The sequence below is a fragment of the Fulmarus glacialis genome, unplaced genomic scaffold (assembly GCF_000690835.1).
Source record: "Fulmarus glacialis isolate BGI_N327 unplaced genomic scaffold, ASM69083v1 scaffold13492, whole genome shotgun sequence".
Lineage (NCBI taxonomy): Eukaryota > Metazoa > Chordata > Aves > Procellariiformes > Procellariidae > Fulmarus > Fulmarus glacialis.
In genome coordinates this window covers 1-17240 of record NW_009199858.1, presented here as the reverse complement: position 1 = coordinate 17240, position 17240 = coordinate 1, and the positions used below count along the sequence as shown (strand labels likewise).

General features: G+C 38.6%; 1 protein-coding gene across 1 annotated transcript; it reads left to right on the top strand.

Moving 5' to 3' along the window:
• Positions 1–1540: 1540 nt before the first annotated feature.
• Positions 1541–16600, top strand: LOC104073566 (complement factor H-like; the record flags this gene model as incomplete). The annotated part of the gene is made up of 10 exons (XM_009573391.1): positions 1541–1735; positions 4488–4658; positions 6766–6945; positions 8493–8693; positions 9942–10121; positions 11750–11926; positions 13029–13208; positions 13341–13514; positions 14871–15053; positions 16418–16600. Coding segments are annotated over 10 exons (1824 nt in total), but the record flags the coding sequence as incomplete, so codon positions are not given.
• Positions 16601–17240: the final 640 nt, after the last annotated feature.

The window sequence follows — 17240 nt, the reverse complement described above, 5'->3', positions numbered from 1 at the left end:
ATGATTCTATGATTCTATGTCTCCAAAACATGGTTACAAAAGACAGCTGGGATGAGGCATTTCAGATGTATGTGAAAGCATGTGTGGTTTTAGCTAGTTTCCTCCTCCACTCTTGTGAATATCCTAGCTATTAGAATTGTGTTATAAGTTCTTCTCCCTATTAGCATACTGTGGAAGAACTTCAGTAAGTAAGAATGAGAGCAAGAGAGACCCAGACCTCAAGACTTAATAGATTGGATGGCTCAGATGATACTTCTCTGATTTTTGAAACCTTTTCACTCGTTTCAAACCTGTATGATTATGAAAATAAGCTTCCTTTCTTCCCAAAGATCTTTTTAACCGGTCTGTTTTAACATATGTGTGCAGTGGTGAAATTTCTCTTTAGGTTAAGCATCTGATGTCAGGAAAGGGTCTCTAAGAAAAGAATCACAAATAAAAGTAGGTATCTTTCTCTTGTCTAGAGTTTGTTGTCTGTGTTTTGACATTTCCTTGGTCTCAGATATTTCACATTCAGTTTACTGGATTTTGAGTGTCCTCAATTTTAGGCATACAGGTCTCTATCTGCACAGTATAGAGCAATGGTTTCCTACACTTTTTGTCACATGTCACCAAGATACTGCAATTTCAAAGTCCTCATAAGTTTTTTCTTTCATGATTGAGTTTTCATTAGACTGAAATATGATTGCCTACGAAAGGAAGTATTTGTATAATGTCCTAATTGTGAGGAACCTAGATGATAGAATGTAAGCTCATAGAAAAGGCAGATGGCTTATAAGACGGAGAATGTTGTCAGAGAGAAGTGGGAGCTACAGTAGGCAAAACACCAGCCACTTTCGTACATGGTCAGTGATACCTATGTGAACATTTAAGAATGAGCTTTGATAGTCATTTCCCCCTTGATAAGAAATATCTGGTGACATATGTTAATTCTTCCTTTTTATGCAGTTACAAAGTTAGGAGATATAAGAGGTCTAAATTCATGGCTGACATTGTGTTTGTTTACTTTAGTAATATAATTTTTCTGATATCCTTAATTAGGATATTTAGTTAGTAACTGAACTGTTGTAGTCAGTCTATAACACAGCACTTTTCCAGATATTTGTCTATAGCAAATTCAGTTTGGCATAGCTCTAAAGTAATTAACCTATTTTGACAAAGTTTAATGGCTCTATGTGTCAGTCAAGACTCATCTAACCATCCATAGAATTCATAGGGTCATAGGATAGTTTAGATTGGGTGAGACCTCAGGAGGTCATCTAGTTCAGCAGGTGCTCTGTCTTTCGCCTTCAAGGGCAGAGAAGAGGATGATGAGAGCCGGTCTACAAGCTTCCTCCTATGTCAGTCTGTCTTTTTGCTTAGGGTTTTGTATTATATCTGTTGCAAATGGTATCTGAATATATAACAAGAGTGTGTATTTTTAAAATGTGTAAGGAAATTACAGTGAGTTTTCTGTATTTTAACTTTTTTGTGTGTCAATTTATTTTGCAGAATAGACCTCATAACGGCTGTTTTTTCCCTTTTGTTTTGTTTTGTTTTCCAGTGGCAAAGTGTTTACCTGTACAGGCACCAGAAAATGGAAGAATAATTATGACTGGTGGATTTGAGCTAGGCCGAGAATATTCCTTTGGCCAGGTTGTGAATTTTGAATGTAATGCAAAATACAGGCTTGTTGGATCTGAAGAAATAATTTGCTCTTCTAATGGAAAATGGAATAGTGATGTGCCTCAGTGCCAAGGTAAAAAGGACACTATTTATTATCTGTAACTAAGAAGCTTTATTCTCACAGATTTCTAAGGACTAATTACTATACGGGAAACTACAAAGCTTTCACTTTATTCCACAGCAATTAAGCATAGTTTCTCTGTAAACAATCTCCATTGCATATATGCAGAAGAAGTAGGATAAGAAAGAGAAATCAGAGAATATTGGATGCTAATATAGTCATAATGGACCATCTGTTTGTTCCACGTTTTCACTACAAGCTGTATGCTTTGCCAGGCTGCAGTCAATTTCTTTAAACTAGCTTTGGTATGTCTACATAAGATTCAATCACTTCAGTGTTGATTTAACCAAAGTAATTACAAACAATTTTGAATCTATGTGAACCAAGTTTAAAAAACAGGTATGATTTTAATTCACTCATGTTCTTAGGATATATAAAATACAAAGAAATCATGATGGATTTTTCTTTCTTCAGACTATTGTGTTTTGACAAGTTAGAAGGTTAATTCATGTTTAGTTTTTACAGAACCACAGAATCACAGAATAGGTGAGGTTGGAAGGGACCTCTGAAGGTCCCTCAAAGCAGTCAGCTAGGGCAAGTTGCTCAAGACCATGTCCAGTCGGCCTTTGACTGTCTCCAAGGATGGAGACTCCACAGCCTCTCTGGGTAATCCATTTCAGTGTTTGACTACTCTTAAGTAAAAACATTTTTTCTTATGTTTAAGTGGTATTTCCTGTATTTCAGTTTGTGCCCATTGCTTCTCACCTTGTCACTGAGTGACAAGGAGAATGGTCTGGCTCCATCATCTTTACTTCTGCTATCCCACCACAGTCAGAAATTTATACATATACACATTAATAAGATCGTCCCTCCCCCACCCCCCCCAAGGCCTTCTTTTCTCTAGACTTTCTAAGCCTCTCTTTATCTGTCAGTTTTTCCAATTCCTTAATTATCTTCATGTCCCCTCACTGGACCTGCTCCAGTATGTCCATGTCTTTCCTGTATTGGGGAGCTAGACCTGGACACATGTCCTGGTTCCAGCTGGGACAGAGTTAACTTTCTTCCCAGTAGCTTGCGGGGTGTGCTGTGTTTTGGGTTTGGTATAAAAGGAGCGTTGATGGCCCAGTGATGCTTTGACTGTTGCTGGGTGGTGCTTGCACCGGCCAGGGTAGGGGGGGGGACACAGCCGGGTGGTGGACCCAGCTGGCCAATGGGGTATTCTATACCATGTGACATCATGCTCAGTATAAAAACCAGGTGTGTGGGGGGGCTCGCCCCCCGTTCGTGACACGCGGTCTGTGGTCGGTGAGCAGTTGCATTGTGCATCGCCTGCTTTGTATATTCTGTTATTGTTGTTGCTCTCACTGTTACTATTACTGTTCTGTTTTGTTTTATTTCAATTATTAAACTGTTTTTATCTCACCCCCTGAGTTTTCCTACTTGTGCCCTCCCGATTGTCTCCCCCATCCCACCGGAGGCGGGGGGGTGAGTGAGCGGCTGCGTGGGGTTAAACCACGACAACACAGCTCTCCAGATTTGGTCTGACAAGTGCTGAGTAGAGGGGAAGGATCACCTCTCTTGACCTGCTGGCAACACTCTTACAGAGCCCAGGACACTGTTTTCTTTGTTTGCTGCAAAGGCACATTGCTGGCCCCTGTTCAACTTGTCCATCAGGACTGCCAAGTTTTTTTCTGCAAAACTGCTTTTCAGCTAGTCGACCGCACCCTGCCCCGCGCACAGCTTCTACTGGTGGATTGGGTTATTCCTCCCATTTTGCAAATAGAGATTGTATGGGATTGGATTGTCAGTGTGTAAGAAAGAATCCCAGGAAGCTTATGGTAACAATCACTGTTAAATATTCAGTCCATCAAGTTTCTTAGACTATTTATATGTTATCTGATCGGGAAGTATGCATTTAGAAGAGCAGAGTACATATGTCAGGATGTCAGATACATGTATGGTTTTTTTCACAATTTTGCTGCTTTGAAAGCCCCATATATATATTATGATTCGAACAGCATAAAGTGGGATTAAACACATGTGCTTGTAATATTTGCAGAATATAGTGAATTTTATTAAACAATAACAGTTTCACTGAGCTTATATTTCATCCTAAATACAAAGTAAATCCAGCAAAGGAATCCAAGAGAACTCTGTGGTGTCCTGCTCTGTGGCCTAGGAAACAAAGCCATGAACGTTTTCTGGCTTTATGAATGCAGTTTTTGGAAACTGCAAGATCTCAGTGGTTTTATTGGGTTTGGCAAGGAGCTGGGGATGATAAGGTTCTTTTATAGATAGTAAAGCATTCTAGTGTCAGTTTTCCAGATAGTTTAATTCTTTTTTCCTGATGATGCCATAATTTAACTAACTGTCTACTGGCTATGAGAGAGCTTTAGGTTTGCTGGAAATTACAAGGAAATGAAATTATCTGAAAAATGGAAAATCCTACATTTCAGCTAGCCTAGTTGCTTATTTTAGAATGTCCTCTGCCTTATGTACTGATTCTGAGATCCATTAAAATCCAAAGCAAAGCCCTGAAATCTGTCTCATGAACCAATTTGCTATTGATGCTTTGCTACACCACACTTTCTACCTGGCATCCACAATCAGGTCATTGAAGAGTTCTCAAATAAGTTTCAAACAGTTTCCAAATGCAAATGTTTTTGTGAAATGAAAAAAACCCTAAATTTTATTCCAATAGGCATTTATTCTCAGCAAATAAAAATAAACAAAAATATATGGATTTTGTCTTTCTCAATTTCAGAGATTATCTGTGATGTGCCAAAAATTCTGCACGGATATGTACGTTCTCCAAAGGGCTCTTACAAGGAATCTGAACAACTACAGTTTGCCTGTGATGAAGGATACAGATACGGTGAAAGAGCAGGTGTACAATGTACTGAATCAGGATGGAATCCAACCCCCTATTGCACTGGTTAGCCTTGCCTAAAGTCATTTTGCACGTTTGTTGTGTTTGGAAGTAATTTCAGAGATCAGTAATGACAAAAGTTATTCATAACAAAAGAAATCCATCCACATCTGACCAATATCCTATGAAGATCTGGAAGGATTAAGTGTTAAAGGGACCAAACAACTGGATAAGAGTTTTCCATTTACAGCAGTAGCAAAAATAGTTAATTCAGTCTTTTGTTACTTAAGTGTAGTTAAATAGGTCCATGAAGCAACAATTGCTCCAGTATACTGCATAAATGAGATTAATGCTAAAATACTTCATGCAGCATTAGTAGCTGTTGTTATTTTATTCTTTTTTTTATATGATTCTGAATTAGTGGGGAGAACACAGGAAAAAGATTTATACATAAAGCTGAAAACAATAGTACTTTCTACATAGCCATTATGTCAAGAATTGTGTACAACATAGATTTGAAGTTTGCTAACCCTAAGAACTATGGACATGAAGTGATGTGTAAACAGAGACCAAAGTAACATGGTATGTATGAATCCTGCCACTGTCCGTGACTCTTAGTCTAGGGTGAAGACAGCAATTTGTTTCATGTCATCAGAACTGTAATTGCACAACCACATTATCCATGGTGTTCAAACTTCTCATCAGAAATTGTCTGAGAATCTCTACAAATTAATATATTTACAATGCTGAAACTCCCTCTTGCTTTCTAACTCCCAGATGCCTTCTGAGCACTTAAGATGACAAATCCATGATTTCTGAGGCTAGTCCTGTTTGACATCAGCCCCCTGGGTCATGGATTTTACTTTAGTTTCATTCAACTAGAGCACTTAAAGACTTTAATTAAATCTCTAAATCCCGCAAAGAGAAATATGCATGTTATGTCCCAGTTTAAATAGTTTGATGTAAATTTTGGGGAAATCATTAGTGCCTTGAATTGTCTTAAAGAAATTGCCAAACACTTGAAACTGGAAAAAAATGTTGGCAGCAGGACAACATTGTAGGATGTCATGTACCACCCACCTTCCTGGGACCTCTTCCAGAAAGACTCCTTTAGAAGTAAGGAGTAGTCAGTCTTAGTGCCCACTCAGTTCTTGACTTTTCTGCTTCAAGTTTAGTGATGATACTAATTAATATGCATTGCCTATGGTTTAGCAACATACTGGTTTTGAGAAGTGCCAAACAAAACATTCTTCCAGACACTGATACACTGGGCTCTGGTACTTGGGGCATATTCGAATAGTGGTTCTGAATCCTACTTGACTTACCACTGAACCTAGATGATTCAGCAGTACATGCATACAACTGATTCACCCACCTTCACTCCACAGCAGGATGAACCCGTAGTTACCTTATAGTCATAGAATCATTAAGGTTGGAAAAGACCTCTAAGATCATCAAGTACAACCATCAACTCAAACCCACCATGCCCACTAAACCATAGTCATCTCCTCCCAGCCCTGAGTGTGTTGGTGATATTTTCTAAATTGGAAGTAGAATACCAAAAAACCCAAAAGACAGGCTCCAGTTTATAAATAATATGTTTGCCTGGCTTCTCCGAGCATGAAGATATCATGAGCCTTTTAGAATAGCATTCTTGTCTTTTCTCAGTTGTTGAAATACTTCCAGTGTCAGTGCAAGACCCTAATCTTAATCACACAGCCTTTGAATGATCAGTTCTTAGTTAAATATAGTTATTTCTCCATTTAGGACCTGCCAGTGAACCTGCCCTCCTTTGGGACAGTGTCCATAAACCAGACCAGGAGAGCTGTGAGTGAGCCCAGCATAGGCCATTTTGAGCTCCAGCTGTGGAATGACCTACTGGAAAAGATTAGTCAAATTCAGTTTGATCACCTCTAGTTCTTGCTCCAACCTTTCTCTTTGCAATTAAGTTTTAATCTTCTAATCAGCATGACATCAGTGACAGCTATCACTTCTCTCTTACAGAAGTGTACATTTCTAAGAGTGGGAGAGAAATGTAACCTTTTCTTTGCCCTAAGAAACATCTTTTTAACAATTTTATGCAGTTATGGTCAATATAGTGTGAAAATAAGAACTTACGCATAAATATAAACATATTCTTCAAATTAGCATCCAATTTTTCTCTTTTATTTAGAAATTGTATGCTTTCCTCCAAGAATTCCTAATGGGAACTTCAGACCTCAAGAAGACAACTACATAGTAGGTGATATAATCACAATACAATGTAATCCTGGATATCATTTCAAAACATTGACTGGCAAGAACACAGCTGAATGCACCAAGAATGGCTGGGTGCCTGATCCAGGTTGTGTCCGTAAGTAGCTCTCATGAATGAAGACAAAATACGTAGAGTTGTTGGAAATATCTCAGTGAAAAAGAGGTCAAGAGAAAAACTTAAGAAGCATGAGAAATGAGAGTTCCTTATTCACTGTGTTTCTTCGTAATGTAAAGCTTAATTTGACGGTCTAGAAAAATCAGCTATAAAAAACAATGGTATAATCTACATTTATATTATGTTTATAAACACAGGTATTTTCTATTACTGTATTTGTGAAAGGATGTGTTAAAAAGTGCTATAGTCAGCTTCCTGTCAGGAAAGTTTGTGGTCCACCTGAGGAGTAGCATGCCAGTCAAGATAAGAGGATATAATGAGTGTTAAAGTATCCAAACCAAAAGAAAACATGGGTAATGGTTGGAAGGTATCTTTCATTGTAGTTATCACAGCTTTAGATTTTTACTTGCAGTTGTTTTTTGGTATATTATGAACAATCAGAGTTTAATTCTACCTATTATAACCTGTCAAATAACAAAACAAGATATTCTTGTTTGTTTATGAGTTCTTTCTTGGCTTAAACTTCCCATAACTACAATGATAGTTTTGCCCAGTAGGCACAGCATTTACAAATAAATAAATATATTAGCGATTAATTTCATAATCTCTGATCTTTGGTCACTGAAAATAAAAGAAAAACTTAGAAAATGGGGTGTGAGAGAAACCCTGGTGAAATTAGTCTTGTAAATGAACCTTTGGATGATTTGAACTATTCCCGAAAAGTGCACTGTTAGTATCTGGATTAATCTCTTCTCTATGTAGGTGTGGGTTCTAAAACTCAGGTATCATTCTGAGACCACCTCACTCATTATTGAATGGTCTGTCCTATGGGTGATCTCCCCTGCCCCTGCATGTAGGCTCTGGGTCAGGGCACTTCAGGAAGAACCTACCTGCCATGGCCAAATAGGACACCCTGGGTAAACTTGAATGAAAGCTTCTGGGAATCTCCTCCTTCTATCCTTGATTTGTCCCTGAAAAGGGTCAGTTCTTCTGAGGAACCGAGAGAACAAAAGAAAAACACTATAGTTTTAAAATAAAAATGAGAAGAGCTAGGAAGAGCTTTTGGTGCAGAATCTGAAAAGTTACAAATGAAAATGGTGACAGGAGTCATCTCAATTTCAAGAGTCCACAGTTCAGTGTCTATATCTGAGCTAGCGGTCTGGGCTCCCATCACGGTCAGTATAGTAAATTTAGTCAAGACACTCTACAAAAACAGTGTCATCTCACCATAGAATAAATACTTACATTTGGTCTCATGAATCAGCCTTTGGAGTCCAAGAGAATATTGACTGGATTTCTTGTTGGTTGCAATGGAAATGGAGGGAACTGACATAGGTATAGGTAATGACAAAGACACCAGAAGTAGAGTGCAATTGTTCCTGCACTCCTTAGGATCTGCCAAGGTGTGCAGTCGTGATTCTGTCACTTTCAGAAAACACTCAGATGATGAAGCTGAATCTGAATTAATTGTGTCCTGAGCTTTTTGTCATGCATGTGTTGATATTGTTGCTGTTAAATTCTATTTCAAGAGAAACCGTGTGACTACCCAGCTATAGAAAATGGCAAGTTAAGTGGCACACTGGAGTACTACAAAAACTATTACTTTCCAATGAGGTTTGGGCAGCATGCTGATTACCACTGCAATGATGGTTACTCAACCCCAAGTGGAGCATACTGGGTTCGAATGGTCTGTTCTGAAAGGGGCTGGTCTCCAGAGCCAAAATGCCTCAGTAAGTACATTTCCACTATATGCTCAATTCTGTTATAATTATCAAAGGTCTGTGCAGCAGAAATTGTGCTGATGGAGCCCAAGACGGAACAAAGAACAGTTTGTTAAAGTAGAACTGCTTTAGTTGACTTCTGGAACTGCACCCAGACTGTCATCCTATCTGCAGAGCTCAAACTGTCAGCTGGTAAGGCTGAAATGATGCTTTTGGATTTTGGAGATTCTTTACTCCTGAAACTATCCATGAGATTAAGAAACACATAGGAAATATTTCTCTTCTCTGGCTTCTGGGTCACACGCATGCATCTACTTTCATCTGCACACACAGCTGCACATACAGAGAGTTTCTACTCTATGTAAATATATTCTTCCTTCCGTGGCTTGGGCACCTTGTCTAGAGGTTCCTCTCTGAGATCCATTGCTTGGTCCCTTGGGATAACATTTGGAGCTGAGAAGGTGGCGTACTTTTGCAATAAGCTGAAAGTGAGCATGGCATCAGCAAGAGATCCCAATACACTGACTTAATGATTGAACTATAGAAAATAGATTTAAAGCAGTTAACTGAGGCCTCCTCTCCTAACAGATGTCTTCAGTCACAGTAAAGTTCCTACCTACTGGTAGGGCTTGGAAGTGGATTACAAAAGGTTGATCTTTCCCTGTTGCCCTCAGTGGAGTGGTGCTCAGTGCAGGAAAAGAGTGGAGTCCTGCCCGGAGGAAAAGACCAGTTACTCAAGTAACACAGCTACAGCATTCCTTCAGCCATCTTCCTTGAGTCTGGGCTCCTGCGGGCACAGGATGCTGTAGAGCCAGCATGCTTAGCTGTTCCTAAAATCTCTAGAGTTGGTTTGAGAGGCTGATACATTTGCACAATATGATATAATCTCCTGGAGGCAAAGGCTGAAAATCATGCAGGGCAGACATCAACATTTTAGAGACATAGCAGACCAAACCAGAGCTGGTGTACATGACGCTAGGTGCACTGAAGTTAGCCAACCTTGCTTATGAACGCTAGACCACTTCTTAGCGCATTATGTAGTGACTTGCATTCCTGTTCATGTGATTCATTAATGTTAGGGCAGTGAAACAAAACATGCTTTCATTCAGGTTTGAACACTAATGTCTTTCTGGGATAGAAGGATACAGAAAGGTGCTAGGAGGCCCTTTTTTAGTAACTGTCTTCCTAAGAATTAATTTACCTCGGTCCTTCCTGTACATATTACTGTGGTTAAATGTACTTACCTTCCTTCTTTAGAAAAATGTCACATCAGACAGCTGGAAAATGGTTATTTCTCACAGAGCCAGAAGAATGTTTACAAGGAAGGTGAAAGAGCTAAATATGTCTGCAACGATGACTATCATACTGAACATGAAGATGGGGAAGTCACGTGCACAAAGGATGACTGGTCACCTCCTCCAAGATGTATCCGTAAAAGTGAGTGTGCTTGTATTTTGTTGAGGTTTCTAGCTAAAACCGGTAAGTCCATCATCACATCACCTACATTAATCCATTACCACTGCTTAGTAACTAAGTCTAGGTGCTCTACAACTGAAACACAATGCTGTGATTCTCTCAACTGGCTCATGCAGCTGTCATGTCCCTGTATGCTGCTGAGGTCAGTCGTTATACAAACATGCAGAATGTAACCCTGTAAAACATCCACACGTGGCTCATTCAGATCTCCTAGAGTGTAAGCTCTGGGATGAGAGTCATAGTCCCTTTGTCTTCAGTAGTGAAATCTTGTTATAACATAGCTGTGCAGTAATATAATAAATAATAATCATTCCCCTTGTGCAGCCTATCTGTGATTTCTTGTCTCCTTTCAGACTCTTACTATGCCACCTGATCCTTGTTTCTCTTGCTTCCTCTCCAGTTGGCATCATACTGGAACCAGGGAGGAATAGAAAGGTTACCTCTCCTAACTCCGTTTCCAGCTTTTGTTCCTGACTTGCACCAAGGCTGAAATTGCTAGAACGTCTCATAGGAACTTTAAATACTTTAGATAACAATTTCATGTGGACAAAAGAAAGAATTCAACCTAACTTTTCTTAGATTGTAAAAATATTTTTTTAGGAAACAATTCCACCCTGACAGAGACACCGACCATAGAATGTTTTGGACCGCCACCCACTGAGATTTTGACATAGCAATGAGCAAATAAAATAAAATTTTGATTCCTAGTGTTAGGCAATCGTGGGCATTACTGGTATAAACACCAAAAAATTTGATGTGAAATTTAAACTTTTGAAGCTATTGCACGAAAGTATCATTAACTCTGCTCCCAACATTCAAATACATCCTCTAGTGTTCCTCAAAGTCGGTTTTTTTTTTTGGTATCTTTATTTACTTGACTCTCTAATGCACAAATATTGCTATTTGTTGTAGTGTTAATTTCTTAAAATGAAGAAAATCCTTCACAGAATAATTATTAGTAAAGAATTTAGCATACTACAGAAGTTTTCTTTCAGAATACAAGACCATAATATCCAACCAAGACAACTGGTTTCCATCCATTTAGACTGGCTTAAACAATGTGTTCCAAGTGATGTGGAATCAGTTACAACGTTGGGTCTGTCTGCACTAGTGTTTTAGTGTGCAAGAAGGTGTCCTTTGGTACAAATTTGCTTTAGTCCTGCAGTGTGTGCACTCTGAATGATTTCTGTTTGGTAGAACTGAGGTGGTACCTGCACACCATGGTGATCTCTGGCATGCCCCCCTTGCAATATGGACAGAAGGTCCTCTTTATGCAGTGCACGCCCAACATGAATTTCATTTCTAGTGAAGACCAGATGTGGACAGACAATTTTGGAAGCTACAGGATTGCTGCAAATCAAACCCCTGTCCATCCCTGCTTGTGCTGCATGAGTTTGTAACTGTGAACTTGACTTTTCACTTTCCAGTTGTCCCCCAGGAAGAGAGCTCAATGCAAAAGCAAAAATTCACATGCTTTTAAAAATATTCTAAATCCTACTACTGCTTCATTTGTCCTCCTTCTTCTGTGTATTATAAGCATGTAGTTTAACAGTGTTTTACTTGGAAGAAATTCTGTCTATCTCTTTCAGAAAAATGCCAGAATATCAATTTTGACAATGGTTATTTCACCTTGGGAAAGAAAACATTTCATTTACAGGAGAAGGTCATCTATAGTTGTCGTACTGGCTTTGTAACTCCAGAAGGACAAGAAAGAGGAGTGATACAGTGTCAAGAGAATGGCTGGACTCCAGCTCCAAAGTGCATCAGTGAGTAGCATAAAGGCTTCAGAGCTCTCTGTCATTGTCACTGGCGCAGACATGATGTCCTATGTACCCAGATTTTTGACATCTAGATTGGTAGAGTTTTCTTACTGGGCAGAGGGAGACTCAAATAGAGGACTGATCCTCCAGAGATTAACCTTTCTGGGGCTCCAAGAAATAGAGAGAGAAAACATAAAGGAAACGAGTAAGGTGCGAAAATATCTACTATCTTCTAGGTGAGCTATCTTTTTGGACCTCTAGCACGAAGTAGATGGTAATCACTGACCTCTCCAGTGATTCTTACCTGATACAAGGTACATATGCCTAAATTTACTCCCAATTCTCCCGCCTTTCGCACTTGTGAGGGACGATTTATGAAGAAATGCCTGTGAACCAAGGGATTCTGCCAGGAACTTTCTTTAAATGTGACCCAACTAAAGAAAAATGGGATTCATTGTTTGGAAGGATGTTATCACTATGCACAAAAAGCACTATGCATATGTCTGCTCTGGTGTTAAAAAGTACATTTGTGACAAATACCAGAGTGCTTTTTCCTGAAAATACCTCCATACTGTTGTTGCCTTTTTCCTTTTAGAAGTTCCTTCCTCTCCTGAACAGGGGTGTAGGATAGTAAAAGAAGAGACTTAATCTTCCAGTGTTATGATACCAAGGCTCGTAGTATTGACCAGCTTTAGCTGGTGTTTTATCTTGTCCTTTTATTTCAGACTGCCTTTACCTAGGATTTTGTGGCTTTTTTTCTGACCCCCTCACAAATGACCGTGGGGAACTGGAGTACAAACTGTTTGCTGTGACACCAATAATAATAATAATATGTAGTACAAGGAAAGGAATTTAATCTAAGGAAGAAATATTTATGCTAGATATTACTTCTATACACGTATTTCTGAAGATTAATGCAATAGATATTATGTAAATATGCTACGTATGAAATTCTACATATATATACTGGCAATGCAGAATTTTTAGTGTTTCAAATATACTGAGTAGTTCAGTAGACTAGCACACACTAAAGCACCTACAGAAATGATGGTTCCAAAGGACAGCGTTTCTGGATCACAAAATGCACTAACTTTGTTTTATTCTACAGAATCATGTAAAACACCTCATTTGGACATTTTGAATTACCACGCAAATAAAACTATGTTCATGCCTGAAGATACAATTGAGTATGCGTGTTTGGAGGGATATCAAACTGCAAATAATATGCCAACTGGCACCACAAGGTGTGGCATAAATGGTGAATGGAGTCCAACGCCTGAGTGCCTTGGTGAATATTGTTATGTATATACCTTGTGAAGCTTTTTTCTTTAAGACTTTCTTTGGTTTTGTTCTAATCATTAGTATTTTATGTACTTTTTGTAGGGTGTACACTACATGTTAATATATTTTGTCTTTGTAGCCATAGAATGTGAAATGCTGACATTGCCCAATGGAGACTTTTCTCCTAAAGAGGGTAAATATCACAATGGAGATGTTGTGAAATTTACCTGTGCAAACAACTACATGAGAGTGGGACCTGCCTCTACTCAATGCTATTACTTTGGATGGTTTCCATCACCACCAGTGTGTAAAGGTAATTCTTCTGTTAACTTTATTGTAGCAGGAAATATATGAAAATGGCTGGGCCTTGAGGACTTCCGCAGACACCTTCTATAAGCCAGTCTTGCTCCCAAGAACAATTATCCCATCTTTGTCTCTAAAAGGGCAGGAACTGGTCCTCTTCAAATCATTTCATAGTGTTTTGCTATTTTATGTGAAAGATTCTGAACAGTTGAACTTTCAGTGTTGAACTTTCTGTTAGCTTTAGTTATGCCAGTTGGAGTTCTGCAATAACTGAAAGTGAGCTGGTAAGTGGCTTGTGCAAAATTTCACTCAGGTTATTGACTGTAATGTATGAAAAATTATTTACAATTCAAAAAGGCATAAATAATGTGCAATACGGCAGCCAGGAGTGATTAATTTGAGTAATGTCCTCTCTTACTGTATCCTAAATGTCCTAAATTTTGTCACTGCCTAATGTTGATACCCATCAGATATTGTATCCTATGTTCCTTTTTCTGATCACATGATATTGAAGAAAAAAAAGCTGTTTTGGAGGTGACACAGAGCTGGACCCAAGCAAAAGAAACTCAGTGAAGGGTTTTCCCTGTGAAATTGCTCAGCTTCATCTGGTAGGATGACCAAACTCATGCAGAGGGGAAGATATATGCCCCTATTCTTCTCATCCTCTTTAAGACAGAGCACAACTTAGTGGCATCTGAGAAGAGTTTATTTTGCTGGTGCTATGCTCGTTAATGAGGCAGCTTGAGAGGATGAAGGGATCGCATATTTCTCATCTGCCTTCCTTTCCACTCAATCAATTTCCTTGTTGTCTTCCATGCTCTCATCCTTCTTTTTGCTCACTCTCTTTTGCATTTAAAAACAAGTATATTTCATATAGTTGGCTCTTTAGCTCAGGAACATTTTAAGCTCCCTTAACAGGAGTTCCATGCACTCCATCAGAAGTGAGTTCCTTTAATATACAGTACATATCACTTGCTGGGTGATTTTTATAACATAGGTTATTATTACTTGCAGAGTTTTCACTTTTTTTTTTTTTTTAAAGAATACTGACGTTGTCATCCATGTAACACTTTTTTTCTCTTAAAACTGGGTTGGTTTTATCAACCACTTCATTTATCATAGCAGGAAATTGATAGTGCATGGAAGAGAGTAGAGTGAGCCAGGGTCACGCACGCGTATCTGTTTGTGATCTCCAGCCCAACACGAATCCAGATATTCAAAGTCATAAATCAATGACCTGTTTAACCTATTCTCCTGATTTTTCTTAGCTTTAAACAATAAATTCAATTTATTTTGTGTTGCACTTAACATATAACTGTGCTAAAAGTACTGAGTTCAGAGCATAGATTTGATCTCTTGATTTCAGTGAAAGCCAGAGGCTGTGGACCTCCACCTGAGATTACCAATGGAAGTATTGCTGGTGACTCTATGGAACGGTATCGGCATGGGGACAGAAAGCAATATGAATGCAACATCGAATTTAAATTGGTTGGATCAAAGGAAGTAGAATGTGTTGATGGACAATGGTCATCTCCTCCCTCTTGCATTGGTAATCTATATAACCCTTACTTGTGAGAAGAATATAATTCACTGTAGGCTAATATTTCACAGATATTTTCGCAATTAAAATTACATATTTGCAGGTATAACATGTTACGTTCAAAATTATGTCATGGATGAAAAGTAAACATACACTATATTTAGAGCCAAAACTTTATTAGTAGTATCATTGAAATCTTAAGAGTCCAATCAAAGAATTTTTGTACAGTTTTTTATAGTTCTGATATTGAAATGGTGAATAGTTCTACAGTCAAGTCTCCGGCCTAAGCAAAAGCACCCACTTTCTGTACACGTCATTAGGTAGTGTACCTCAAATCTGAGAGTATGAATGTCGATGACAGGAGTTAAAAAATACTTGTGCAAAACTACTATTTGTTTCTTAAAACAGTGTCTCAGAATTGAAGTAGAATGGAATATTCAAGTTGAAAATACAGAAAATAATTCAGGGTGTTCTTATGGGGCAAGATGATCTAACAGCAGAACCAATAAATGGTGGGGTTTTATGGACTGGTTTACTCTGTTCCTATACATATACATTCTGACACGTCTTCCATGAGCAACACTGATGGTTTAAAAACCAGTACAGCATGGAGCTTGCATCTTTTCAGTCCTTGATCCAGTGAGAATAGTTTCAGTGCACAGGCTTGAAAGAAGAGTGGTCCAAACTTGAGTGCAGAGTCGTTAAAATTCAATTTTTGAGTTTGTCATGGGTCTTCCCTCTCCTACGTTAAGAGCAGGCTATATGCCCTTATTCCCCTTAAAAAACTACTCACACACTACACGCATCTGTGCAAGCCATTACCCTTTGCTGTCACTACCACTGCAAAAGTGACAGCCCAAGAGTGTCACACAGAGGTGACGGCGCTGCAGCCCTCTAAGTGATGTTACAGTGGTTTTCAGTTCTTGTAATAATACTGATTGAAAGTACACATTACAAATGTGTAGGTGTATAATCAAATATAATTTTGACTGATCAGAATCAGGGATCCAGGTGAGTTGGATTGATCCTACTCAGGGATGCAGGTGAGTTGGATTAATTGAAGGTTTTCTTACACTTTAGGGTTTATGTACCAATGAAAAACAGTTTGGGAAATTAATGTTAGTTGAAACTACTTCTGGAGCATGCTGTGGAGTTACCACAGTGGTGGAAAAGGGAGGGAAAAGACAGGAGAGGGATTTAGTAAACTGACTAAAACTTATACATACTCCAGCTGTGTTGAATTTTAGTTGTTACAATTAATGGGAGTAGGTTTGACTCACCAAATGCAAATACAGTTATTTTTATTTAAGTTCTTTCAGCTATTCATATATGACTCCAATATTATTGTGGAGTACTTCTGCTCTTTTCAACAGAAGACAAAATGCCATGTGGATCACCGTCCTCTATTCCGAATGTTGTTCTTCATCAGGAAGACCAGACCCAGTTTTCGCATGGTGATGAAGTAATTTATAGATGTAAACAAGGCTCTGGCAATTCTAAGGAAATGAAAACAAAATGTCTTAATGGGGAATGGAAGACTTTACCCCTTTGTGCCGGTAATCTATTTCCATGATATTTCCATAACATTTCAGATATGAGTGTAACATAGTTCTATTCAAAATTTCAAGGACTTTAGCAATCACTATGTAGCCAGAGATACTATAGTTTCATGCATCTCAACTAAATTTTTTTAATTTACTCCTCTTTTAAATGTGAACATGTCCTTCATCCTGGAAAGACTCTGCACCTACAGCATTGTAAGCGCTCTGAATACATTTGGGGAAGGAAACGGACACTTGCACAGTGGGTAAAATCAAGTATGGGGGTACATCTTCGGTGTACAGTGGCTTTTACCCATTTTCCAGTGTTCCTCCCTGGTAACGACCCTTTAGAAGCCTTGGGACATACCTGCAATAAAGTAGCGTGCCTGTTGCGTTAATTACTTGTAGTTTTACATCTTTATACACTACTTTGCATTTTTTAAAATGGGAATTAAAAATAATATTAGTAGCCACAATTGCTAGGCTTATCCCCTCCTCACCATTTTTATGTGGATTGGTCCTTTTCATTTCTCGTCAGTAGTTTTCTCTTTTTTCTCACTTTCCCATTTAGTTTTGCAGCGCATAAATTGAATGAAAGTAATGTCTTTTAAAAAGATGGAAAACAAAGCTTCTTCCGGGGCGGGGGTGGGGGTGG